General features: G+C 45.7%; 1 protein-coding gene across 4 annotated transcripts; it reads right to left on the reverse strand.

The window, feature by feature from the left end:
* On the reverse strand, positions 1 to 27353 carry PLA1A (phospholipase A1 member A). Of its 4 annotated transcripts, XM_026494078.4 has the most exons (12): positions 26675 to 27010; positions 19956 to 20157; positions 18077 to 18254; positions 17465 to 17573; positions 16351 to 16452; positions 13899 to 13988; positions 11694 to 11861; positions 9961 to 10050; positions 7532 to 7680; positions 6268 to 6380; positions 2503 to 2667; positions 1 to 1714 (listed from the first exon to the last, which is right to left on the reverse strand). In XM_026494078.4, exons 1-12 carry the CDS (start codon positions 26745 to 26747, stop codon positions 1630 to 1632), a joined length of 1524 nt encoding a protein of 507 aa, XP_026349863.1. In that variant the 5' UTR covers positions 26748 to 27010; the 3' UTR covers positions 1 to 1629. The 4 variants fall into 4 exon arrangements, with proteins under 4 accessions (XP_026349863.1, XP_026349873.1, XP_026349878.1 ...); XM_026494088.4 differs by lacking the exon at positions 7532 to 7680 and having other exon boundaries at positions 6272 to 6380; positions 26675 to 27353; XM_026494093.4 differs by having other exon boundaries at positions 1311 to 2667; positions 6272 to 6380.

The following is a 27353-nucleotide window of genomic DNA, read 5'->3' on the forward strand; positions in this document are numbered from 1 at the left end:
TTTCTTTCAAAGCATATTTATTTAGGTTTTTTTTTTAAAAAAGGTCTTGAACAGATATTTGCACACCGATGTTCACAGCAGCATTTTTCACAATAGCCAAAAGGTGGAGTAACACAAGTGTCCACGGATGGCTGAATGAATAAACAAAATGTGGAATGTACACACAATGGAATATTATTCACCCTTGAAAAGGAAGGGAATTCCGATGCATACTATAACATGGGTGAACCTTGAAGACATGACGTGAGGTGACATAAGCCAGGTACAAAAGGACAAATGCTGTATGATTGTATGTGGTATTCTAGAAGGGTAGAAATCATAGAGACAGAAAGTAGAATAGCAATTACCTGGGGCTGGGGGGAGAGGCAATGAGCAATTGTCTAATGGGGACAGAGCTTCAGTTAGGGAAGATGAAACAGTTCTGGAGCTAGAAAGTGATGAATGGTTTGCACGACAGGATGGATGCACTTAAGACTACTGAGCCGTACACTGAAAAGTGATCAAGACGATGTTTTAAAGAGTTAAAGAGATCGATTAAGTCTGGAGAGTCCAGGGAGTACCTGGCTGTGGAGAGTGGTGAAGGTGTGTGCCATATCTCTGTTCCTCACCCACACCCGTCATTCTCCACCCTTCCCCGTCCTGCTGTAGGCCCTGGCTCACATCAGCATGCCTCTTGCCTTCTGGCTTCTGGTTGGAGTCATTCGGTGGGGAGCATGAGCCGGAGACGAGGGCGGAGAAGAGAGAGGTCTGAGATTCTATTTCCCCAGTCCCCTCCCTGCAGGATTTCTGCCCGGTGACCGTGTCCCTTGTCTGAAGGTCTGGCAGCCCCTCTCAGTCTCAGGATTCTGGTGCTCTTTCCCCTTGCCTGCAGTAGCAACTGCCACGACCCCTGACCCCAGGGAACCACACTATCCCTTGTGGTCTTCCCACTTCCTACTAACACCTTGTCAACAGTCTTTTTATTAAATTCTCTGCAAATTACCCAATTTGAGCACATCATCTGTTTCTTGCTGGACTATGGCTGATGAGAGGTAACTTACAACAAAGTTGGGGAAACACTGACCCAAAGAAAATCCACTTCTATCCCCAAAATATCTCTCTGATCCCCAAAACCTTCCAGATATCCAGAGGAGGCAATGGCAAGGGCTCTTCCGTCTTCCTCCCTGTCCTCCATCCCCTCTCTTGTTCCAAGAACTTCTTTTCAATTGCTATTTTAATACAGAGAATTCAGCATCCAGTTTTCTCCAAACCTATAGACAATCACATTTTTGTACATAACGGAATTCCATTCCAATAAAACAATTAAATCATTCAGATATTCCGTGGTGTTTTATTATTTTTTTAAAAAAAGCATTTTTCCCGTGAATGTTTCTACTGAATCCTGGATACAGGTGTTCAAGGATATGGGGCAACTGCAGTTATATATGACTAAAAAGCTGAAATGGTATTTTTGTAAGGCTGTTCAAATTGGTAATGGAGACAAAGCTCCATTGGATGAGCTATCTCTCCCCTCTAAAGTGAAAATAAACTGAGAGTTTCACCATCCTTCTAGTAGTAATGGCCTAGAATAAGTTGAACAAAGCTCCCCAACCTCCTCTGAAATCCAGATGTATGTTGTCCAGGCTTAAACTATACACACGTTATTTTCAGGTCAAAAGAAACAGTCACACTTGCTTGTAAGGTCACCGGCTCAGGAAAGCAGACCATCTTTTTGCTGCAAAAGAAGAGCAATAAGAAGGTGCACGCTTCGGGCAGGTTCCCGATTGGTCAGGAGGGAGGGCTAGGAGTCGTGTGCTCTGGTGGTTCCACGATGTCAGGCGAAAGAAGCCTACAGTCGTCCAGTATGGGAATCTACTGCTCCTGTCCTCCACGAGCCCAGAGGTGCTAAGACTAGTATAAATCCCTACTAGAGGCACAGGTGGACCCACACCTGTGAATGTGACCAGGCTGTCCAATGGGAAATCTTTGTTCCAAGAAAATCATACGTAGAAACTAAATAAGACATATATAAAGCAGATTCTATATTTATACATAAAATTATCCAGCTATGTATCAGATAAAATGAAGTTTCTTATACTGAAGTGGGAATGGGAAATTGAAAGTGGTAATCGTTGCACAACAGTATGGATGTACTTAATACTACTGCATTGTACACCTAAAAATGATTTAAATGATTTTTTTTAAAGAGTTAAAGAAAACAATTAAGTCTGGAAGAATCCAGGGAGTACCTGGCTGTGGAGAAAGTGGTGAAGATGTGTGCCATATCTCTGTTGCTCACCCACACCCCAGCCACTCTCCACCCTCTTTGGCTTTCTAACAACTCCAACCCAAGATGGCCCCATAGGAAATTCAAGAAAACCCTGGGTCTTTGTCATCTCTTCATTGAGGAAGCTAACCACTGTGATGAGATTACACCTCAACAAATGTCACATCTAAGGTCAGGACTAGTCCGTGTGGGTGTATTGGCGGCGGGGGGGCGGGTAGGGTGGATTTTGGGCTTACTTGTCATTGACCGGCAAAGGAGCAGTGCAGAACTTCCCAACAATGGTAGTCCGGTCTTTTCTCCAAACTCGGTGGGAAGAGTGAAACTTGAGTTTCACTTGGTTTATCTGGCACTGAGGGTTGGCATGAGCTATGACACCTTTTCCCTGGAGTTCCTGTCTAGGTCTGCAAGGGAAAGGGAAATTAAGTTACCTAAACACATGTGGCTTTTGCTTCCCCCCATGGCTCCTGTGGGGCTCTGCTGGTAGTGTTGGTTAGCTGGCACACACAAAAGAACTCCTTGAAGGTGGGGCCCACGAGCCTTTGTATCACGCTCACCTGCCCCTCTGTTCACATATCACAGCTTTGAACATGGCTCAGAAAATAGCTGTTGATTTTTAAAAACAAACAAGTGGGCATGGCAGCAAAATAGTAGCTCTTGGATTTTCGAATCTGGAAAAAATGTCCGTGTTCTTAGATTTCTAATTGGAGAATACCTTCACTTTCAGATCTACCTGCTGGAAGTAGAGCCCTCTTTTAGGGCATTCAGTTCCATAAATTTTGTGTGGATCACTGAATTTTAGACTGAGTATGAATGTGTGGATCAGAAAAAACAAACAAAAAACGGATCTTGAAACTAGACAGAGCTGGTGTGGTACCCGGTTTTGTCTCTTCCCAACTGTGTGGCTTTGGAGTCACACGCCCTGGGTCTAATCTCCAGCTCTCCCACGTGCTAGCCATGAGCCTGACCCACGGGGTTTGGTACACCTTCACTGCAGCCTAAGTGACCCAGAATGAAAGCAGAATCAAGGTCTCTCTTGGCCCAAGATGGAAGGAGGAGTGTGAAGCGACCAATCTAGAGAGGTGACAAAGGCAAGATTCAGGTGCGGAGGAAGGAGGCCTGCTGGGATTTTGCCAAGCTGGGCAAAGCCCTAGGGAGCAGGGAAGACGCTTGCCTCCTGTGCCCTTCCGGGAGCCTCTCCAGGCTCAGAAGCAGTGGGAACTGGAGAAAGACGAGGCGGGGGCGGGGGGGGGGGGGGGGGGGAGGCTTTTGCCTTCGCGTGGGCGTTGGGGATCATCGAGGAGGGACGAAGAGGGGACGCATGGCTCAACCACATGGTTTCCCTTTCTTTTCTGGCCTCTGTGGAGTGATAAAATGTCTTTATGTACTTTTTAACCCAAGGTTAGTCACATAGTTTGTTTTTTTCTTTTGAGGAAGATTGAATATGACTTTAAAAGCTGTTCCTGGTTTGTTTTTGTTTTTTAATTTTAGAAGTGTTTTGATATACGTCAGAGGGAAAAAAATAAAAGTTTTCCTTTTAAGAAGCTGCATGGATAGAAGAGCTTGTAAACTAGCGGAGCGTGAAGGACGCTGTGAGGGACCTTAGGACTTGGTGTGGGTAATTTTTCTAATTAGAAGGAAATCTTGGGGTTTCACAACGCTATAGAAAGTAGGGAAAGACCACACATAAACCCCCCTCCTTTTTTTCAATTTCTATTCTGCAAAAAGGGAAAAAGAAAAACAAGGAATTGAAGATAACCATGTTCTGAGTCTTCTTCAAAAGAGTAAACGCAAATAGCTTTTGGGAGAAGGAAGAGACTCTGTGGCTGAACATTCCAGTCACTCAGGGCCGTTTCAGAGTGTAGCGGTTGAGGCGGTGCCCAGAGACGCTGCCGTGATTGGCCTGGGGCGGGGCTGGGGGGGGGGTCGGTGGTGCTTAACGCTCTCCAGGTGATTCTAATCAGCGGCCAGCTGCTGTCACTGTCTAGACTCCTGCCTCTGTTGGCTCATCTACCAAAGCCCAGGAGAGGCGATGAAAACAACACGACCTCGAACTGATCTAAGGAAAATTATTCAGCTATAATCTGCAAGACCTGAAGATCTGTGTTGGGATCCTGACTGCCTGCCGTCCCTTTCTCTCTGTGGCCTGTGAGCTGGAGCCCTGGTTGGCGGCAGGGTGTCTGGGAGTTCCCTGACAGTACAATGCATGTCTAACACTGCAGCCTGAGCAATGGTTCCAAATTCCAATCTGATCCAGTCACTCTCCTGCTTCAAAGTCCCACTGGATCCCCAAACTGCTCTCAGAATAAACACCAAAATCCCTAACCTGTCCTTCAACACCTGGCACAGTCTGGCCCTGAGCTGCCACCCACTACCCCCCCACCTCCTCTCCCAGTGCCTCACCCCCTGCTGTCTGCTCCCTGGGGGGCATTCTCCAACACCCGGACTGCGTAACTCCTGCGAATCACTACTCAAACATCAGTTCAAACTCTCCTCAACAGCACCTTCTCACCCTTTGTCAGGCTCTGTCTCATTTGTCCTCGTGCACCTGCCGCTGCGGACGACCAGACATTCCTGTGCCGGTGCTTCACCCGCCCCTGCAAACCACACTTCTCGGTCTCCCCTGCCCGCAGGTCCCAGTGCGGTCTAACTTGCAGGAGGCACACTTAGTGGGGAGACCACTTTGGGCTGTGATTCCAGAGGGGCTGTATTTCCTGCCGGCTTCCAGCTCCTGCCAGACAGCCCCCTCGGTGGGTCCTGCTGGCACTCTACCAACACCACCTGGCTTTGTTTCTCCAGCCCCACGGGGGGATTGGCCCCTGTTGCTGATCCCCGCGCTGTCTCCCCACCCTCTTTTTGGGTTTTCAGCTCTCCCAACACATTTGTAATTAGTTCCCTGGGTTAAATTCCTTCTATTGGACTCTCGGCTTTGGCTCTGGTTTCTGGACTGGACCCTGACTGAGGTAGTGACTTCTTTGATTAGACTGGCTCCTGCTGACTTACCAGTAACTAACCAGGTGCTTTTTTTTTTTTTTTTTTTTTTTTGAGTAAAGCGATAGAAGTTTATTAAGTAAAGATACAGAAAAAGCTCTCAAGAGTGAGACACACACACCCCCCACACCTCCCACACCCCTGTTTTGCCAAAGAGGGCGTTCAGGGTTGGTCTTTTATAGAACACTAACCAGGGAACTTAAATCCTTTTAACATCTCTATTGATAACATCTTCAATGGCTTTCTTCCTTTTTAGGGGCTGGTTATTTTTTGTTGGTCACAGGTGATTAAAGACACCCGCCCCACAAGACCCACCCCACAGGCCTAGGACAGGGTGTCCCCTATACCCAGTTGGTTTTTAAAGAGACCTGCACCTCTGCTGCTGAGTTGCTCTCCCTTGCCAGGCTTGAGCCTCCCTATAGTTGAAGTTCTCTGTCGTCCCACCTTAAGCCTGGTCCTGCCAGCTGCTAGGCCCACATGTGACCCCACAAGGGAAGGAAATGCTTAGCCCGGTTCTAGGGATTAGCACCACGTGGCGGCCTCGAGCCCTGCCGGCCTCACCTTGTGCTCATTTGCTAACTGGCCCTCTGCCTGTGGTTCAGTTCTAGTACCTCACCCAGTAGCACCCCCTCTCCAGGAGTAGGTGCTTCCTAGGCTTTGGTCAGCCCTCCCTGGACAAGTGGCTGAGGTCCTCCCACTTGCTGACATCCCTGATGTCCCCTTCCTGATTCCTGACTAATGTTCCCTATCAGGGACCCAATTCTCATGTTTTCACCACCTGTCGAGCCATCCCATTACTTCTGCTCACCTGCCTCCTCTGCTATTGTCTAAACACATTATCCCTGGATCCAGTACTGCTCGTGAACCTGGGACAGTTGCCCAGCATGTGTCTGTGGCTGTATCCATCATACTGCCCTTACCCGCACCTCCAGCCCAGCGGGCTCAGGCCACCCATCAGTGATCCCACATGCCCGTTGTGGGAGACGTGTGTGCGTGTGATGTGGGACACTTACGTACATGGTGATCTTGGCCAAGGAAGTAACATTGCTGCTAAGGAAGGTGATGGAGATGAGGGTGTCCTTGTTCCTTGGCTTCTGCAAATAAAACTCCACGAGGCTGTGATGCACTGGGAAACCAAAGCAGAGCAGACGGCCGGGCCAGAGGTCAGTGGCCCAAAACGCACACAAAGGCCCAGAGAGCAGCAGAGCAGGAATCTGAGATCTACCTCTTAGCAGCAGGTTACCTGCCGTCCCAGATCCTTAGTTCCTCATTGTAAATTGGGGGTAATAAAAATAGGTCTGAATGAGAGTTAAATGAGTTAATACCCACAAAGTCCTTATGGGACTTTGTGCCTATGGCTAGGAAGCACTTAATGCATGTTAGTTTTTGTTACTACTTGTAATGCTAGAATGTCCCACTCCTCCCTGCTTGATGACATTATCTTGATGATGTGATTTTGAAAGAACTGAAAAGGATGTCTCTTATACTAAATAAATAACTCATAAAGTGTAGCAATAGCCCTCCACTCCCATACCCACAGTCTCAGGGAGCCCACTTGCGTGCGGGAGATGACTGTTTCCCTCTCTGTGGCAGCCGGGGTGCCTCTATGGCATCTCCGCCCTCTCAGGCAGCATGGAAGCTGTGTCACTGACACAGACTAGATGAGGAGCCTGGCTCATGGTGATACCCCTGGGGCCTGCTGTCTCTCTGGCAAGGGAAGTTCAGAAGATTACAGCTCCTCTAACATCCTATCCTTTCCTTATTAAGGGGGAGGCCCAACGGGCGGCATTTTGCAGTATCTTCAGTCTTGGGGCATTTTCACAGACCTCTCTGGTGATCCAGACATAGCTGGAGAGGCAATCCTTCACCTCTGCCCTAGCACTTCATCATTTGTCGTGTTTCACAGGCAGATATTGGAGGGACATCAGGTGGAGGTAGGTAGACGGCACTAACTGGAGGAGTGCTGTGATCCATCTGGGCTCATGGGGCTGGAAACAAGACTCACCGGCAGGTGCTGAGATGCCAGGAGCCCACCGGAAAGAAAGAAAGCCCCGTTGCTTGCCCTCTGCAGAGGAAAATACCCACTGCCATGCCCCTTCTGTCCGTCTCTCGGTTGTTTGCTAGGGGATGCAGATTGTTACGGTGATGGGCAAGAGATGAATTGGAGCGGATACCCGCGATGTGGAAAAAAGGCTAAACGACGTAAGCCTGAGGAATTCATTCTCCAGGCTGAGTCTGATAGATTACGCCACTTCTCCCTTTGCCAGCAGGTCTCACCTCATCATGAAAGTTTCCTAAGGTCCTGCTTCTCTCTTTACAGTATCTGGAAGCCCTGGGAGTGCTGGGTCTTCTAATGCTGGGTGGGTGGGAAGCAGGAGTGGAATCCAGTCTGTGCAGGAGTGAGGCATGGGAAGCAGCACAGAGCCCTGATGGGAAGAGATCCGGGAGACCTGGATCCAAGACCTGGCCCTGCTTCCTTGCTGTGTCCCTTTCCCTAAGTTACTGAACCTCTCTGTGTCCTGATTCCTTCATCTGTAAACAATAACACTTGACATTACCTCACAGAACATGGCAAGGAGGAGATGAGGTAATGGGGAAAAAGCGCTTCATGGAAAACTTTGTCCTAAGGGGAAAGTAAGATCGTTAGAAAAATTATTATTTGGAGAAGCTTCTCTGCCCTGGTGGTGCATGCCTGGCAGGAGTCAAGGGTGACCACTGCCCTGCTGAACACTGCTGTGGCCCGGACAGGCCACGCGAGCTGGGCAAGGGGAGCCCAGGGCCATGGTGGCCTGGGAGTGTGTGAGAGCGGTGAGCCATGGGCTGCTGGCGCCACCTGGACTGCCAGGTGGGGGTCCCATCCCTCCAGCTAGAGGAGGGTCCCAGCTGCCATGCTGAGAACAAAAAGCTCAGAACTGCAAGGCTCAGAGCACAGCGCACGCAGGCAAGCAGGTATTCGTGCTGGCTTATTTCTTTTTGTGCCTCTCTGAAGTTTGTGAACAGACAGGGTCATGCTTCTGGGCCACAGAGAGGGCATCTCACAACAAATAGGAAACAGTCACAAAAATGGTGGTTCCATGGATCTGCCTCAGCAGGGACCTTAAAATGCCTCTAACCTCAAGTGTGCCCCAGGCTCCTGCCGTGTGTATTCCTGGCTGTGCAGACAGGGAGGGGCCAGTTCAGGTTGCTGTGAAGCTGTCCCGGAGCTGGAAGGAAAACTGGCTATCTGGTTCTGGCATCGCCGCCTCTGCCACTGGACGAAGCATTCTCCCTCAAGCTGACCTCTGGAGGGGGCAGTGAGGACAGAGGAGTAACCAAGAAACACGGCTGCAAAGAGCAGATTCTCTCTTAGAAGCAGAGGCGAAGAGGCCAGTGTGGAAGCAGGTGGTGGCATGGAGAGAGAATAGATTTTGGAATCAGAAGACCTGGAGTTGAATCCTTCTTTTCCACCCCGCTGTGTAGCCTTGGGCACAAGGCTTAGTCTCTCAGAGTCTCCCCTTCCTCACACCTAACTCAGAGTTGGGTCGTCAAATGAGTGGATATATGTAAGAGGCCCCCAGTTGACTCTTGTAACCCACTTGTTCCAGGAATTCTCACTAGCGTGATAAACACCCACATCTAGTCTCCTCCAATTCTCTGATTGATAGAGGGAAAGGAATTATTACTTCTCAAGTTCTGGTCACTGTGCTAGCAACTTCCTGTATACGATTTTATTTTATCCTCACAGTTGATTCTTTGGAGTAGGTACTGTTCTTGTTCCCATTTTCTACATACAGATGTAGAGGTTCAGAAAGGCTAAGTCAGGTTCTCCTGATCACACATCTGGTAAGTACAGAAGCAGAGATTCAAATCCAAGTTTGTGTGACCACAGTCTGAACTGCGGGCTCCATATCACATGGCTCCAGGAGTTCTGGTACAAGGAAGGTAAGGCCATAAAGATCCCTCCATCAACCAGACACAGGCTGATCTGAAAATCAGTTAGAATTAGCATGGCCATATAATTTATCATCCTAACCAGGATACCTTTATCCCGTACGTACAATAAACCAGACAAGATCCCAGAATAACAAGCATAAAAAAGGAAGTCTACTTAAGATGTAAATAGCACAGGGAAAGAATGTGCTCCAACCTGTGACATATTTCATAGATTCTAAGACACACTTTCCTCTCACATTTAACATCTTTTACTGGTATCTTCGCTTCAATGAAATGCCATGGTTAGAAGCAACAGTGAAGAATTGTTATATGTATGTGTAGGGGAAGGAGGGCAGAGGGCAAGGTTCAATATTCTTCAGAGACCCTGACCTAAGAGGGCTGCCAGGGTGGGAGATGCATAAGATGGGCACCAAGGAGGGGGTAAAAAAGTATGCAGGAAGGAGAGAACCACAGGGCCCTCCCAAATAACACACAACAGAGAACCCACACTGGAGGGAAGTGGGGGGGAACTAGGAGAAGTATATAGACAGTAAGATCTCCTTAAGTCCTCACTGCAGCAGAGCAATGGGTTGGACTAGGATCTAAGTTCTGAAAGTTCAGGATCTAAGGCCAGTAGCTGCTGCCCCCCCTACCCCTTCTATGACATCTTTGCCCCAGTCTTTCACCTCCCACCTCGGCCACCATGCTGTGCTAGACACAGTCCAAGCCGGAGCCCTGGCTTCTGCAGGACAGCACACTAGCAGAGCTGAGTACACGTCTTTCCCCCAACTCACCACAGTACGGAGCCTGGGCAGTGGTCAGAAGGAAGACTTTCACTTCCTTGGGAAGCGGCTCTATCTTGACACTGCTTTGTTCCATCAGTCCTGGAAGTAGAGAGGCAAAGACAAAGACAGCAGAGCCCTGAGGAGGCTATTTCAGTGTCCCATGGCACCCAACCATGTTTTGATTAATTCCTGTACCGGTTCACTCTACAAACAACCACACTGTATGCTCATTCTATCTCATGCCCTAGGGGGAGTCCCAGGGTACATGCAACCCAGTCCAACCAAGGATAAACACACAAGTAAACAGGAAGTACATTCTTCAAATCGTCTGGCCCATTTCAAGAGGTTTTTATCAGAAATTGGAAATTATGTCTCCAATTGGCAAAATAATCTATAAGACAGTTGTTTTGAACCATGAGAGACTATGGACTCTGGGAAACAAACTGAGGGCTTCAGAGGGGAGGGGGGTGGGGGAATGGGATAGACTGGTGATGGGTAGTGAGGAGGGCACGTATTGCACGGTGCACTGGGTGTTAAATGCAAGTAATGAATCATGGAACTTTACATCAAAAACTAATGATGCACTGTATGGTGACTAACATAACATAATAAAAAATTAATATAAAAAAAAAGACTGTTGTTTTTATGGCATTTCTATCCTGTGTACACAAAGCGCAGAGAAGCGTTTGACCTGAAGAATAGTGGTTGACAAGTTAGGGAAGGGCATTCCAAGCAGAGAATACAGTTCGGACAAAGACACACAGGGCGAAGAAACGAAATATTCTTGGAAGTACAAGTAGTGAGCATCCCTGGGCTGTTCAGCGCCAGGGAAAGTGTAGCGAGGGGTGATGCTGGCAGACAGTGTGAGGTGGCTGTTCATATCAGCAGGTGCATCACGTCTGGGGGAACTGAGGCATGTGCCCACTGAGCCGGAGGTAATGTTGATTTGCTTCATTGTGGGAAGCCACATCTACTTTAACCTTTCATCAAGCTGGTATCCGTTTCATTCACATAAGGAATGGCAGGCTGCTGCAGTTCTGAGTGGCAGCCAGGGGTGAGAAGTGAGAAAATGAGCGAGGGGAAGGAACCATTTATACTTCCCAGATTCCTTCCTGAAATCCTTCATCTTGGAGAACCCTAGGAGGTTCTCAGCAATGACCTGCAGAGGGTGAGTTGAGGCCAGATCCCTCAGCCTTTCCCAAGCCCTTCTCCCCAGACTGGCCTGGATCATCCAGGAATGTGTCCAAGCCAACCAGCAATGAGGCCGCCTCCAGTTGGCATGTGGCCACCACAGCCTCACACCTCTAATGTGGGCCATGGCTGCCATTCTTGGGGATTCCCCACAACACCTCGATTTAGAGTGTGTCAGGAGTTGGAGAATGGCTGGCCTAGCTAGAAAGACCTATGGCGAGCATCTGGTCTTGGAGAGGGGGCAGCAGCTCTGGGCTATTCCAATGTTTCTAAGGTGTCCTGAGTCTGGACTTGCAGATGAGGGGCGTGTGTGAAGGCTGTGTGCGGGGCAGGTATGGCATCAGGCAGCAGTATAGAGGGTGAGGGGTGGGGCGTGGAAGGCCAAATACCTTCTTCCAGGTGGGAACAGGCCACACACCTTATAAGTGAATTTCCTCACTCCAGTTGGGTGGATCTCCTGACCATAGGAAATCAGGATTAACAGAGATAATAACTAGCAAGACGTGAACTTTCCCCAAATTATCAAAGGAAGCCAAAGGGGTGGAATTTACCAATTCTTGGACAGGAAAGCAGGAAAGGGTTAAAGCAATCCAGACATTGTCCAGCAAGAAAGGCCTTGTAGTTAACACACGGAAAGGCCACGAACGGACAGGAGTTCTCCAGGGCACTGATGTAGAGGTGCACAGCCCTCATGTGATCACAGATCAGGTAACTGTAGCCTGCGCGGGGCAGAAAAACACAGCCAAGACTTTAGTTTAAGACAAATGAAAACCCCTCCACGCTACTTACCGTAATTCTATTGAATTTTATATTCCAGCAGGCTATAAATATATGGGGTGTCTCCTGAGCCACCTTTTAAAATGTTAGTGGACATGACTACTACATTCTCCCTCTTCTTTTGAATTTTCCTGAGATACCTAAGCTTTATCTATCAAAAAATGGCTTAATTTGAGGCCCATCTTCCATGATCATGCAAACTGTCTTCTGGAAAATGCGGGCTTACGGGGAACTGGTGATCCTGACCCACTTCTCACAATGAATATCTGTCTGCACATCTTACCTTCTTCATTATCACCTACACAATCCAATTTTTTACAACCACGTGATACCCAACCTAGCAATGAAGCAATCAAGGGAGTTAGCAACAGTTCATGGTAAGTCTCTAAAAGTCAGTGTGCTTCGAGTTCCCCTGGCCAAATGACAGATACACTGAATTTGTCCCAATTTAATAAAAACTTGGTTTTCTTGTTGTTATTGTTTACTGTATAAAAATTTGAAGTAACTCACATTAGATGAATTGGCTGGGCTAACAGGTCTATAGTAAGCTACAGCTCTGGGGTTCTGGGGTCTTCAAATTCTCCACTCACTTTGGGCCCCCCATTCTGGGACCAGCAACCAAGTCTGAGCTTGTGTTAACTTGCCTTCCCCCATGGCTGGAACACTCTCTAAGGGCAAGCTCCTTCCAGCTGCTACAGGGAGCTGGGGGACACAAACTAAACCCTTCTCAAAGTGTGTTATGAAGAAAAATGAAGAGTGGCCAACTAAAATGCCACAAAAATATTCAAAGGTCATTAAAACCAAGCTATCCTGTCTGATAAAAAATGCTAGAAAATCTATAAATTGTGAAAAGAAATGTGGTTTTGGAAAATCAATAAATTTGGTAAGTTAGATTAGTGGTTTATTCAATAAAATTATCAAAAGAGTCCTTAAAATGTCAAAAATTTGGTAAAGCAGGAAAAGACTAAAAACATAGTAAACAGAAATCAGGATAAAATTCTCATAAGAAATGCTGATAGGTTGGCTATATTCATAAGAAGAATAAAAAAAGACTAAACAACCCTTGATCCTTAGCTTTTGACAAATTTAATGTTATTTAAAATAATACTAAGAAGAATATATTCAAAAAGAACATTCCAGAAGAATATAATTGACCCTTGAACAATAGGGCAGTTGGGGCACCAACCCCCCCAATGCAGTTGAAAATCCATGTATAACTTTTGACTCTCCCCAAACTTAATTATTAATGGCCTACTGTTGACTGAAAGCCTTACTGAAAGCATAAGCAATTAACACGTATTTTGTATGTTGTATGTATTACATACTGTATTATTAAAGTAAGCTGAAGAAATGTTAAAAATCATAAGAAAATACATGTACAGTACTCTATTGTATTTATGAAAAAAAGTCCATGTATAAGTGGACCTGTACAGTTCAAACCCATGCTGTTCAAGCATTAATTGTGTATTTAGAAAAGAAGAAATGTATATTCATTAAATGTACTCAAGATATTATCTTGAAAACAATTTTGGAGAACTGTTAAATTTAATAAGTTTGGGGAAGTGGTCATCAGTGGATTAATCCTTCAGCTAGCCAGCTTTTGGTGGGTCGTTCTACTTCCGCCACAACTAGGGTCTTTCAGGGGATGCAGCTAGTGTAGACCACACCACAAAGCAGGGCCCAGGAAGAATAGAGTTTATTGGCTTGAGTGATGATATATCACTGCAGGACCTAAGAAGTGGGGGGCCCAGCAAAAGTATGGTGCAAGCTTGTAATTTCGGGTACTCCTCCCCCAGAATTCCCTGGGCTCCTAAAGACATCCATTCGGTAAGGCATGCAGGGAAAGGCATTATGGGGCATGGCAAAGGACACTAGAAGGAAGACTTCCTGCAGTCCATACTGGCTGGCTCAACACGAAGGCTGTTGATGAATTCCAGCCTCTGGGGCAGCCAGACACCAACTCTCTCTGGCTTTCTGACCTGCGTGAATGAAGGTGGGACAGCCAGGTTGGTCTTGGCCTCCATTGACAAAATAGTCCACGTGTCCAACAGGAATCCGGATACCCAAATCTGAAAGGAGGAAGAACCCCGTTATTTTGGATTGCAGGGGCATATGTTCCGGGCCCCACAGCAGGGTCCTCCGGCACCAGAGCCTGAACTCTGACTTTGGGAGCCCACCCATTCTGTGTGCTCATTGGGTGCCCACCTCACTCCTAAGTGCTGGGACGCTGCAGAACGTGCCCTCCATTTCCTACACTAAAAGGCAGCCAAGAAGAATAAAGCCATGAGCAGATAGTCCTATTTATCTAATAAAATCAAGAAAAACATCCCTTAACATAAGTTCTGATAAATCACTAAATGTTATAAGCTTGGTAAATTTCCTTGTTGAACAAGTGTTTGTTTTGAGCAATAGTTCAGATAGATATCTATTTGGGGCCACATTTCCACAGCGCCCCTCATATTTTTGTGCTGTCTTGACAGCAGAAACCTGGCTAGTTTGAAAGACTGTAGCCTGTAGCTCTCATTTCATCACCATGCCCGTATCAGACCCCTCAGGCTGGGTCAGAGCCAGCTGCCAAAGACCCCAGCTTCCTTCTTAACATCCTTCCCCTTCCCACGTCTATCACTACTGGCAGTGATTGGTTGTATGTTATTTGTTTAACGGGATCTAACCAGGGGTTAGCCAAGGACCTAGAAGTTATCTTGCTTCCTCTCTTTCCCTCATTCCCTACACTTAGCCCATCACCTGTCTGGTCAGCTCTACCGCCAAAATAGATTTCGAACCTTTCTACTTCTGTCTCTACTGCCCCCACCTCTGTGCAAGCCACCACGATCTCCCACCCAGGCCACTACTGCAAACACCTTCTAACAAGCCTCCAGGCTCCCTCAGTGTCCCCTGCAGCCGATTCTCTGCACAGCAGCCGCAATCATCTTTACAGGGAATCCTAATGCCTCCGTGTTCTCACCAACTATAGAATAAAATGTAAACTCCTCACCATGGCCAGCCTGGTTCCCCTCCCTCTTCTCCTGCCTCACTCCCTGCCCTCTAACCACGCAGTTTTCTTTGCTGTCCCCACCCACGTCCAGGCTTTGCTTTTGACTGTTCTCTCTACCTCGAATGTTCTCCCAGATCTTCCCAGAGCTGGTTCATTCTCACCTGCAAAGTCCCACCTTGGACAGACTTTCCTCCATAACCCTAGCTGAAGGGGCTCCCCCACCCAAATCACCCTCTGCCTCACCCCCTCTGTCATCATACTCACAGTGTGTAATGATGTCTGCTTACCTGTCTGTAAAGCTCTACAACTTACACCAGGGACTTTGCTTGTCTTTTTTTCTGCTATATTCCCAATACCGGCACCATGCCTGTCACCTAATATTTGTGAGTGCCTAATATTTACTGAAGGAAGTAATGAATGAATGCCTGCTCATAGTCCATATTTCCACGTGGGTGGGGACCCTCTTCAACTACATTGCAGTATTCTCAGTGCTGAGTACCTAGCCCAATAAAGATCAGTTAGACAAAATGGAATGCTTTTTCCCTCTCTGGTCACATTAGGAGGAGGCTCCAACTTTGAAGGGGACTGAGAGGCCTCACTCTGGTAATTGGGGACCTAATAAGTCCCCTATTTAGCACATTTAGAAACAGAAGAGGTTAACCTTGATAATTAACACAGTTAACCCAACAGCTAGGCAGAGGCCTGTGGGCTTTGCTTTCCTATCTGTGAGATGATGAAGATGGGAAAGAGGGTTAAATAATATGACTGCATGGGGTTCTTCCAGAATTATGAATCTGTGAGTGTTGGGTACTAAAAGAAGGCTTCTGACCCAACGGAATGAGACACAGACACCTCTCACTTGAACTGCCCACTCTTCTGGTGAGGGATAGGCATTATCTCTTCCTGCACCCACTATGCTGAGCACAAGGCCTGGCTACCTCCTGGGCATTTCATAAAGGGTAGAAATGAGGAAGAATGACCACCCCCCCTTTCCCAGCTGGTCTGAATAGCTTAATTTGGTCACAATGGATTCAGGGTTGGGGGGTCTTTCCTGTGCCTGTCACTGTTGGAGGGGAGGTACTCATTCTTCACTGGACTGAAGGGCTGGGCTCCTCCCAAGGGAGCAGGGAAGTCCTGACAGGCCTGAGTATCTGCCCCAGATGTGGAAGGCCCCAATCCCAAGGGGCAAGGCACATTCACCCTGAAAAAGCAGCATGACTTTCCCATATGCCAGCCAGGCAGCAACGCTCTTCCCCACACAGCCTCATCACAAGGTTTAGTATTAATCAGAGATCAAGAGGACACTGGTAAACTCACTGCAACAGAAGCTCAGAAGGCAGGGAACCTGCCCAGAGCCACACAGATAGACACCGGCTTCCTGGCCCCCGCTGGGCTCATGCTCCCACTCTGGGTGGGTCACCCTCCCCCACACTCACTGTCAGCGTCTGTGTGAACGGCCTCCACAAAGAGGGCATCTCCAGGGTCCAGGCGCTCCTCCAGGCTGGCTTTGGTGTACTCCGGTCCAGCGGGATCCAGGCCTGCTAGGACAGACTGATGTCAGCGGTCCCTTTCCTCTCGGCTACAGGAACCCTCACGGACGCACTTCACACCTCTCGGGGCAGCCCTTCCTGGTCAGTTCCTAGAGTCTTCCAGCAAGGACCCAAGGGCGAGAGGACCAGCCCAGGACCACTGTACCCAGAAACCCCACATTGTTGTCTCCGACTCCCAATGACCTAGCTTCTCTGGCTCTGAGATGAGCTTGATAACATCAACCACCTGGTAAGGGCTAATGGAAGTCATACTAACCCTCATGTATTCATCACAACAGCTGTACTTTTGGGAGCAGTTAACTGTGTGCCAGGCCTTGTGCTTGTCCTCACACCAGCACAGTGAAGCAAAAACTACTATCCCCGTGTCTTAGGTTGGATGCCCTTTTCTCTCTTTCCCAAAAAAGCAGATCCTGAGACAAGGATTTAAAGCACAAGTAGCTTATTTGGGAGTAGATCAGAGAAAGTACAGTGAGGGAGTAGAAAAATGAGTCAGAGTATGGAAAAACGAATGTATTATTACTTTGGGCAACTGGGTCTCATCCCACTGGGACCCTTCTGAGAGGCTCTATAGAACATGACTCAGAACTGTCCCACTGAAGGGCCAGAAAGTGGGGGTACTTACCACACAACTCTAGTCCCTTACTGATTGAGGGTAGCTTCTGAAACATAAAGTCCCTAGTGCTTTTGCAAATATTTAGCGTAATTGTCTAAGGGTGATTTCCAAGTGGGCCAAGGAGATATGAGCTATTACAGCTCATCTCACAGAGGCAGTAACTGAGGCTCAGAAGAAACACGTGGCTTCTTACACTGACATTAGAGTTCACACAATAACAACACAATATGTTTCATGCAAAAGGGCCACAGTAAATAAATTTTAGTGGAAACAGATAATTCAATCATAAGAACAAAGATCCCCTCTGCTCGTCTTAGCAGAGGCACTTCCAGGGCATTCTCTCTCTCTCTCTCTACACTTGGGAGGATGAGCAGAGAATACTGTTACCTGTGATCCGTCCTAACTGGCCTTTGTAGAGATGTCCCACTACGCCTCCAACGTGGGCCCCCAGGCTAACACCAATGATGTGGATTGAAGACTCCGGCACACCGAGCTCCTAGAATGGGCATTTCCAGGGAATCGCATGTGGGCCACAGCAGCCTCTGGCCTCACAGGGTCACACTTTTCCCCGAAGCTTCAGAATCAGAGGACCCTGGGCATGACATACCCCCACACATGCTTTGGGAGAAAAAGGCAGAATTTTCATCCCATTCATCACTTGCCCTCTTCCTAGAAACCCCACCTTGACGACTGCCTCACTTTCTCTTTGGCGCCCAAGGTATGTGAGTAATGACCATGGCCACTTTCTCTTGAGGAACTTCGTATCTAACATCAGTGGCACATTTTACAGAGCTGAAGCAGGAGGCTCAGAGTGGGGCAACAACTTGCCCAAAGTCAGTACTGTAAGTGGTAAAGTGGAGATTAGAAGGGAGGACCCAAAAGCTACTGGGTGGTTCTGCTTCTGCCCTAAAGCTCCTCCTCATGTGTTGACTCTTTCTTTCTGTCCCCTCTCTCCTCCATAAGCAGCCAAAACTCACCCCCAAACTCTTCAGCACCTACCAGGAGTTTTCTGAGGAAACGGGAGATCTCAAGTCCCAGCTTAACCACATTTCCCACGGCTGAGAAGTAGACACCTGTAGAACCATAAACCCAGTCCACAGCAATCACATTAGCATTTGCTGCCCGAAGAAGAGTGCCAATGAACTGATCAATCCAGGAAGGCTTTGTACCTAAAGCCCTAGACAGAGGGCCAGAAAGGATAGGAAAATTATCTGCCAAGCCAATATCCACTGTCGTGGAAATGACAATGACACTCTCTATTAACAGAATAAACCCGGGGGGAAGGTCAAAACAAATAAGGGGGGTATATGGGCAATAAATCTCACACCACTTTGAGCATAGGGAGAGCATAATCCCAAAGTCACCAGGGCTTCAGCCTGCATATATGAAGCCTTTGTGTAAATTATAAAAGGGCCTTTTGTTCCAGGTAGCTACAACCTCCTACCAGGGCCCAGAACTCAGGTTGGAGTTCAGCCCACCAGCCAGCAGTCAGGTATCTTTGCGCAGTGCATACCACACAAACCATATATACTGACGCTGCTTATGTTTCTCATGGGGAAGGACAGATAGGTTTTACCTTAGCGTTATGATTTGCAATCTTAATTCTCATTCTATAATACAAGCACTCTCCCATGGGGGATTTACTTGTTCATTTGGTCATCCTTTCATTAATTCAATGAGCCAGGCAGTATGCTAGGGGCTTTGTGAGAAATAAAGAAAAATAAGATACATTTTCTATTATTCTGGAACCTACAGTATAATAGGGCTTTTCTAGGAAAAGGAGAATGATAGAAAAAAATTTCATAAATCTCTCCCAGGAGATTGGGATGGGGAGAAGTTTTCTCAATGGCCCACAGTAAGGGAAGAGTAAGGGTGTGCTCACGTGGGCAGGAGCACAAACTGGGTGTGTGCCACAGAACGTGGATTTGGGGGATCTAGGAGCAGACAGAGTAACAGCCTGCTGAGCTCTCCAGCTCTGTTAGCTATCTCTGGGTTGGGGGTAACACTCAGCCTTGGAGAGCATGCTGGAGGAAAGACTTTGGCACAGGAGTGAGGAAGGATGCCTAAGGAGGGATGTGGCTAGGTCCCTCGAGTCCAGTGATTTGCAAAGCAGAGAGGACACAGAAACCATGAAATGGTGATTCTTTGTGCAGTGCCTTTGTGTCCCCTCCTTCCTTGGGTGCCCCCATCTCTGGTTGCTTGATACTACTACTATTTCACTGCATCCTCTCCTTCTTTCCTCCCACCAACCGTCCTCTGTTTCTGGCCTTGTCGATGGGCTCTGGAGAGAAGATGTTGGAAGGATTATAGGGCATCAAAGAAATAGCAGAAGAGAAGTGTCTAGCACCCGAGAAAGGTTAACCTCAGGAGATGATGCAAGTAGAGCCCATGGGTGGAAGTTTCCTAAATCAGGAAAGCAGGGAAGAAATGAAAAAGAGTAAATAAAGCCCTGGATAAAAACACTATGCTGTTACCCCGATTGCACAAAGCCTATGACCTCATTGGCTGAGATGAGTCATACAACCCATGCTTCAGGGAGAAAAGGATCACTGAAACCATCTCTATAACTTCCCCTTTATTCAGACATGGAAACCAAGGCTCCATGTGCTGGGGCAACTTGTCCCAGGTCATACGTATTTACTGTGTGAGAGTGTGTAGACAAGACAGAGAGGAGGAGTAACGTACATGACCACCAAATGAACAACACGATGTGTGTTCATGTTGTTAGGAGACACCTTCAAAGGCAGCAGGAGGTGAGAGATGAAACAGGGGACTGTCAGTAAATTCATTTCTCCACTTGCTCCCCACTAACTTCCATGGCATTACGGTCACTCTTTAGTTCCTAGCTGAGATGTTTCTATTGGCTGATTACTCCCACCTGAATCCATGGATGAGTAGTTTGGTTCCCAGAGTGGCATTGAATCCAGAGTTTTGGATGTCACTATTTTCCTGCACTAGCTGCCCACAGCTGGGATCCAAAGGGGTAAAAAGGAGAAACTGGACTTTGAGATTGGTGCCTTGGAGAAGATTAACGTTCTGGAAGTCAGTGCACATTTTCTGTGGGGTAGAAGGTGCATCTCCTGGAAGAAAAAAAACAAAAAGAAAAACAAGAAAGATCCAAGGTGAGGTCATCTGTTCTTAGAAGGAAGAAAAGCATTCTTGAGAGGAAGAAAGAAACAGGGGCTTACAAGCATTTATTATAAATCATCTAGTGCAATATTCAGACTAATTTATTAAAGACATAACTTCTGTAACCAAGATCTGTGAATAGTTTTCATGTCCAAAGATACAACGTCAGAAAAGGATATGACTATTACTCAACCAGAAAAAATTAAAGGCCATAGTGAAGCGGATATTGTTATGAAATAAATTGAATTGCCCCTATAAATCTGTATGTTGAAGTCCTAACTCCTGGGACCTCAGAATGTGACTGCATTGAGACAGAGTCTTTACAGAGGTTATTATGTTAAAATGAAGCCAATAGGGTAGGCCTTAATCCAGTATGACTGGTGTCCTTGCAAGAGGAAATTAGGACACAGACACAGAGGAAAGACAATGTGAAAGTCACATGGTGTAGATGGCCAATTGCAAGCCAAAAATTAAGTCAAATAATGTCACACCTCTATACAAAAAAATGCCTCTAAGGCATTTCCCCCAGAATGAGATCTGAAGACCTAACGAATGTATTGAAGACCTGAATGGTTTAAACCACGGGCTCCAGGAGCACTCTGCCTGTCCAACTATTACCTCCTCTGTTCTGCCCACGTGTCCTTCCAGCTTTTTCTCACTCTACACTGTCCTAGACCACCTGAGGGTGTTTGCACTGGCCATCCCTTCTGCCTGGAGTGTCTTTCCACAGACATCCACATGACTAACCCTTCTTCTCCTTCAAGTCTTTGCCTGTCAATGGTAACTACCTCGTTTAAATTGCCACCTGCCTGTGCCTCTCCCCCAAGTTCTTTCAATCTTCCTCATCCTGATCTATTTCCTTTTATAGCAATCATCCCCTTCTAATCTTCTATGGAATTCACTAGTTTATTATTAAGTGTATTGTTTATTGATTTCCCTACATTAAGATATACTTGCAAAGAAGGCAGGAATTTTTATCCATTTGTTCACTCTACTGCCTAGAATAGTGTCTGCCACAGACAATAAACATGAAAAGCTAGTTCTTTGAAAAGAATAATAAACTAGATGTACTTTTGATAAGACAGAGTAAGAAAAAAAGAGGGAGGTCATAGGTAAACAATATAAAGAATAAAAAGGGGATATAAATAGAGATTTTTAAAACCATAAAAGAGCATGTTCATACCACCCAAAAGTTCAAAATACAGATATCTTCCTAGAAAATGAACAATTTCCTAGAAAAGTATAGCTTACTGAAACTTAGTCAAGAAAGAAAAAACAGAAAGTCAAATGTAAAACTGTAGCATTAGGAAATTGAAACAGTAGTTTTCAATCTCTTCATTAAAAAACTCTCCCAGGCCAGGCAGTGTTACAGAAAAAGTCTACTAATCCTTCAATTCTTAGCACTGTTCTGGAGAATAGAAAAGGGGAAAGAGAATCTAAATTCATTCTATGAAAATAACCAAGATACCAAAACTGGACAAGAACAGAACGAGAAAGGAAGACGAAAGGCCAATTTCACTATTAAACACAGATATAAAAGCCCTGAATTAATTATCAGCAAATCTAAGTCCATCAAGAATAACAAGAACTAAACACACATCGTGGCCAAGCAGGGTTTAATCCAAGGAATGAAAACACGTCTTAACATTAGAAGATGTATTAATGTAATTCACATATGAAAAATTAAAGAAGAAAAACCCATATGTTCATCTCAATAGATGAAGAAGAAAAAGCACAATAAAATTTAATACCCAACACTTCTTAACCTAAGAAAAAGTATTTACCAAGAACCTATAGCAATGACCATACTTATGGGTGAAACAGTAGAAGCATTCCACTTAGAACTGGGAACAAACAAGAATGTCTGCTATCAGTGCTTCTATGAAATATTGTACTGGAAGGTCTAGTCCTAGCCAGGGAAACAAGACAATAAAATGGGATCAAAGTTACAAAGTTTGAAAAGGAGGAGAAATAATCGCCAATATTTGCAGATGACAGAATAAAACTTTTGATCACTTGGGAATATGGAAGGTGGCACTGTGAATCATGCTCAGATACCCCCTCTCCCCAGATGCCACTCCAACCAAAGACTAATCGAAGATGAATATCAAAAGAGAAGAGAGAAAGAGCCAATCTCAAATATAAAGACTATGTCTCTGTGAACAAGAACAAGAAAAGAATTGCAAGATGGTGCTGGGTTCCTAGTCTGGGAGAAGGCAGTGGTTGTGAGAATTCAGCTCTGGGAGTTAAGTGGGGTCCTCGAGTGTTCCATGTCAGGTGAAGAAGATCAGCACCAGGCCCACCTGTGGTAGTGGGAGGAGGGGCTCCCCAACTCAATAGAGGAAGCTAAAAACAAAAGCAATACAACCAAAAAAAAAAAAAAAAAAAAAAAAAAGCTATTGACTTTTTACCTGGGCTATAGCTTTATTCAGGGAGAAAGGACGGAAAGACAAGGCCTCACTAATAAGAGCTGAGACAACCCATCCCCCCAACTGGAGGAGAGAGTCTAAAGATGAGAAGGGGGGGGGCGCCTGGGTGGTTCAGTCTGTTAAGTGTCTGACTTGGGCTCAGGTCATGATCTCTCCATGTCCTGGGATCAAGCTCTGTGCTCAGCGGGAAGTCTGCTTGTCCCTCTCCCTCTCCCCATCCCCCACCCTGCTCTAGTGCTCTCTCTCTTTCAAATGAATAAATAAAGTCTTCAAAAAAATAAAAATAAAGATGAGAAGGTGAGGGGGTGAAGGGGAGGTGTGGGGGCGAGGCCAAACACAAGCTTCTCATTGAACATTGAAATAAAACTAATCTATTGTGTTAGTTATCTTTAGGGTTGTAGTGATTTAAGAGGGGATACATAGAAAGGGTTTTAAGAACCTGGTAATGTTTTATTTCTTGATCCAGATGATGGTTACACAGGTGAATTCATTCTGAAAAGTCATTAATCTGTATACTAATAATCTGTGCACTTGTCTGTATATATGCTGTACTTTAATAACAAGTTTACTTTTAAAAATCCTGCAAACAAAATGCCTAAATATATACAGAAATTGAATGTTTACTAAGGTAGCCAATAAAGCCAATAAATGAATCAGGAATTCATTCCAGGTAAAATAAGGTTTTAAAAGCCTTTGACATTGACTTTAAAATAAGTATGCTGAGAATCTATGAGGATAAAAATAAAGACAAAGAATAAGAAATCATGAAATAAAAACAAGCATAAATGATAAGCTATATAGGAAAAAACTAGTTCAAAAATTGGAAATGAAAAAGATAACCACTGAAATAAAAAAGGAATCGATACTATAATGTTTAGTGCGAAGTAAAAAACTTTTTTAATTAATGTATTTATTTTAGAGAGAAAGAAAGAGAGAGAGCATGAGCAGGGGCAGGGGCATAGGGAGAGGGAGAGAAAAAAATCTCAAGCAGACTCCACGCCCAGCGCAGAGCCCCATGCAGGCCTCAATCTCATGATCCTGAGATCTTGACCTGAGCCGAAATCAAGAATCGGACGCTTAACCGACTGAGCCATCCAGGCGCCCCAGAAGTAAAACCCTTTTAATAGGAAAGTCTAGTTAAAAAATATAGACAATAGATGGAGAGGTTCCAATTTCTATCTAGTAGCTGTTCTCTAAAGGAAGAGAATAGGAGAAGCAGCAATATTTTGAAAAGATAATTGTTAAGAATTTTCCATAACCAAAAAAACATGAGTTCTCCAATCAAAAATTACACTCAGGGTAATGAGCGAGATAAAAAATAAATAGGACCGGGGCGCCTGGGTGGCTCAGTCGTTATGCGTCTGCCTTCGGCTCGGGGCGTGATCCCGGGGTCCTGGGATTGAGCCCCACATCAGGCTCCTCCACTGGGAGCCTGCTTCTTCCTCTCCCACTCCCCCTGCTTGTGTTGCCTCTCTTGCTGTCTTTCTCTCTCTGTGTCAAATAAATAAATAAAATCTTAAAAAAATAAAAAATGAACAGGACCGCCTGGGTGGCTCAGTCACTTAAGCACCAAACTCGACTTCAGCTCAGGTCACGATCTCAGGGTTGTGGGATTGAGCCCCGAGAGGAGCCCCATGTGAAGCCCCACATCAGGTTCTGCGCTCAGCAGGGAGCCTGGTTCAGGATTCTCTCTCTCCTTCTGCCCCTCCTTTTCTCAAATAAATAAATAACCCTTTATAAGTCAGTCAATCTGTAAGTATATTATAGTATAACACCAGAACATTACGGATAAAAAGATATTTTTAAAAATTCCCAAATGCATTGGAAAACTTTGAAGAAATGGACAATTTTCTAGAAAAATATAATTTAGTGAAACTGACTCAAGAAGGAATTGCAAGCCCAAATAAAACTACTAGCATCCAAACATTAAATTGGTAATCTCTGGCCCTGAAATACACTAGAACTAGATGGTTTTATCTGAGAACTCCACTGCTCTAAAGTACAAGTAATCTTTATCTTATATAAGCTGTTTATAGAATAAAACAGTTTATAGTATAAAACAGTGAAACCTTATTTCATGAGGTTACAATAATCCTAGAATCAACAGGACATGGGTAATACAAGAAAAGAAAATGACAGAAAATTTTTTATGGACATACATGCAAAATAATATATATAAATATATACAAAAATAAAAATAAACTTTGGCAAAATAAAACAGCATTGTACTAAAAAACACACCATGAGTAAAGGGTTTGTTCCTGGGGATCTTAGTCTGATTGGGCTAGCCCATGAGGCTTAGAAGAAAATACAAAAAATTGTCTATATAGTAAGATTGCTTAAACAAGACACCAGGAGCACAATTCATAATAAGAACTAAGAAATAAGAGAACGATGTAATAACTATTTTTTCTATCAAGTTGACAATATGAAAAATGTTTGATACTACAAAGTATCAGCAGACAGGTGGGAAAACAGCCATGCTCACATACTAATAAATTGCTGTAACTTCTTTGCAGAGCAGTATTTCCCACATCCATCAAAAATGTATAAGATAGAAATCCTTTCAGATCTAGTGTATCATGTATAAACGGCCATTTAGAATAACAAGATAGCTCTGTGTGTTCATACGGCAGAATTTCACACGAACGCACCAATTTTAGATACACCGACACAAGTAAGTGCTTAAGAGAAAGCACACTTGCAGCTAAGCAGCACCTTTTAAAGGCCACCCAGGGATCCTGCTCCGCTGGGAGCCTGCTTCTTCCTCTCCTACTCGCCCTGCTTGTGTTCCCTCTCTCGCTGGCTGTCTCTCTCTCTGTCAAATAAATAGATAAAATCTTAAAAATAAATAAATAAATAAATAAATAAATAAATAAATAAATAAAAGCCACCCGGTAATGCAGGGGGTGAATGCACTCATGCATGCTGAACTTTGGAGCAGGGAGGGCTGCTGAGAGAGGCAGGAGGTGTGACAAGAGAGGGAGGGATCACGGCAGGCCTCCCGGAAGATGTGATGAGCATATGTGAACAAAAAGGTATGAGCAGCTCCAGGCAGAAGGACTGACACATTCTAAAGCCGGGGACTGATAATTAAATGTCTGGTGAACACAACTGAATGGGAGCCTGCTGTGGGGCGATGGGGACGCGGGGGGGGGGGAGGGAGGTGGAAGGAGCTTTCCTAGGAGGAGGACCAGTGCTCAGAAGAGAGGGATCTTCCCCAGCCAGAGAACCCCCAGGCCACGGGAGTGTTTAGATTTGCTACAGTAAGCCAGTAGGCACGGTGGGTGGGGTTTTTACCTGGGGAAAGGTAAAATCCAAGTGGCACCTTCAGGAATTTTTTTTAAAGGTCATCCTGTCATCTGTGGTTAGCAGGGACTCGCTGTTGTAGTCCTACCAGGAAGGACAACAGACCTAAATTTGAGTTTGGTCAGTGGAATAGCAAGGATATCTACTCCTCTCAATGACAAAATCTCTGTTAGTCTGGAAACTTAATTTTTTAAAAAATTTATTTATTTGACAGAGAGGAGAGAGAGCACAAGGAGAAGGAGCTGGAGAGGGAGAAGCAGGCTCCCCACTGAGCAGGGAGCCTAGTGCGGGCCTCGATCCCAGGACCCTGAGATCAAGACCTGAGCCAAAGGCAGATGCTTAACTGACTGAGCCACCCAAGCGCCCCATGGAAAATTTAAATTTTAAAATTAAATATATCTTGGTACAATGGATAGTTATAGGGGGAATGTAAATCGTATTTTGGAATTAATCAAGTCTTATTTTCTTAGAGTTATCCTGGCTTGTGACAAGGTAAAGAGAATTAATGCAGCTTTTAAGGAAAGGGTACAAGAACTAAGGGACTTGAGAAAGTGTCCTGGTCGCCATCAGTCCCTTCATGATTATAGGGTTTTTTCCTCCCTCTTCTAAATTCATCTCAAGAGAGGGCTTTTAGGGGACCTTCCAAAGGTTAGCACTGCATAAATAGACGGCTTAAGAAACAGAACCACTGACAAAGAAATGCCACCCAAGGCCTGAGCCCCCAAATTACCTGCACTTCCAATGCTGAGCCACAAAAGGAGCCCCCACGAACATAAGTGTCTCTCCCAGAGTCCTGGGGGCATCGCTGAGCTGCAAGTCTCAAGAGTTGGGGAGAAGCAGACTCCTACAAGCCAGGCGCTCGACGTTTCGGACACCAAACACCCACTTGGGTCTCACTAATCATTAACTGGCCTCTTGACCTGTAGAAGAAAAATGAACTCCCCTATCTGTTTAACCTCCACAGTTTGTTGGTTTCTTCCTCTCAACGAAAATAAATACACTTTTCTTTTCTTTTTTTAAAGCAAGGGACATTGAAACTCATTGTCCTTCCTCTCTGAGCCAAACAGCATCAGGAAATGATTTCCTGCACCTCTCCCACTTCCCATTGTAAAATGTTAGTAAAAGCCAAGGCAGAAGTCTTTCATCTCTAGGTGATGACAAAACCCTCATCGTACTGGAATCGTCTGTGGACATGTTTGTCTCCGCAGAAAGATTCTGAGCAGGCACAGACCTGCTCCTTTCATTTCCTTTCGGTTTTTGTTTTTGTTTTTTGAGAGAGAGAGAAAGAACGCAAGCCGGTAGGAGGGGGGTGGGGGGAGCTCTGGAATAGGAACCAAGGTGGGGGAGGGGGTTAGAGGGAGAGGGAGAAGCAGACTCCCCGCTGAGCAAGGAGCCCAGCCGCAGGGTCG

Source organism: Ursus arctos, unplaced genomic scaffold (assembly GCF_023065955.2).
Source record: "Ursus arctos isolate Adak ecotype North America unplaced genomic scaffold, UrsArc2.0 scaffold_4, whole genome shotgun sequence".
NCBI lineage: Eukaryota > Metazoa > Chordata > Mammalia > Carnivora > Ursidae > Ursus > Ursus arctos.

Bases quoted from the DNA above. Each gene is read 5' to 3' on its own strand.
- PLA1A (XM_026494078.4), bottom strand. From the start codon at position 26,747: ATGCCCCCAGGACTCTGGGAGAGACACTTATGTTCGTGGGGGCTCCTT. The intron at 13,989-16,350 runs GTGAGTGTGGGG...TCCTCCTTTCAG, and splicing joins CGTTCACACAGACGCTGACA to ATTTGGGTATCCGGATTCCT. The intron at 1,715-2,502 runs GTAAGCCCAAAA...CTTCTTTTGCAG, and splicing joins CCTTTGCCGGTCAATGACAA to CAAAAAGATGGTCTGCTTTC.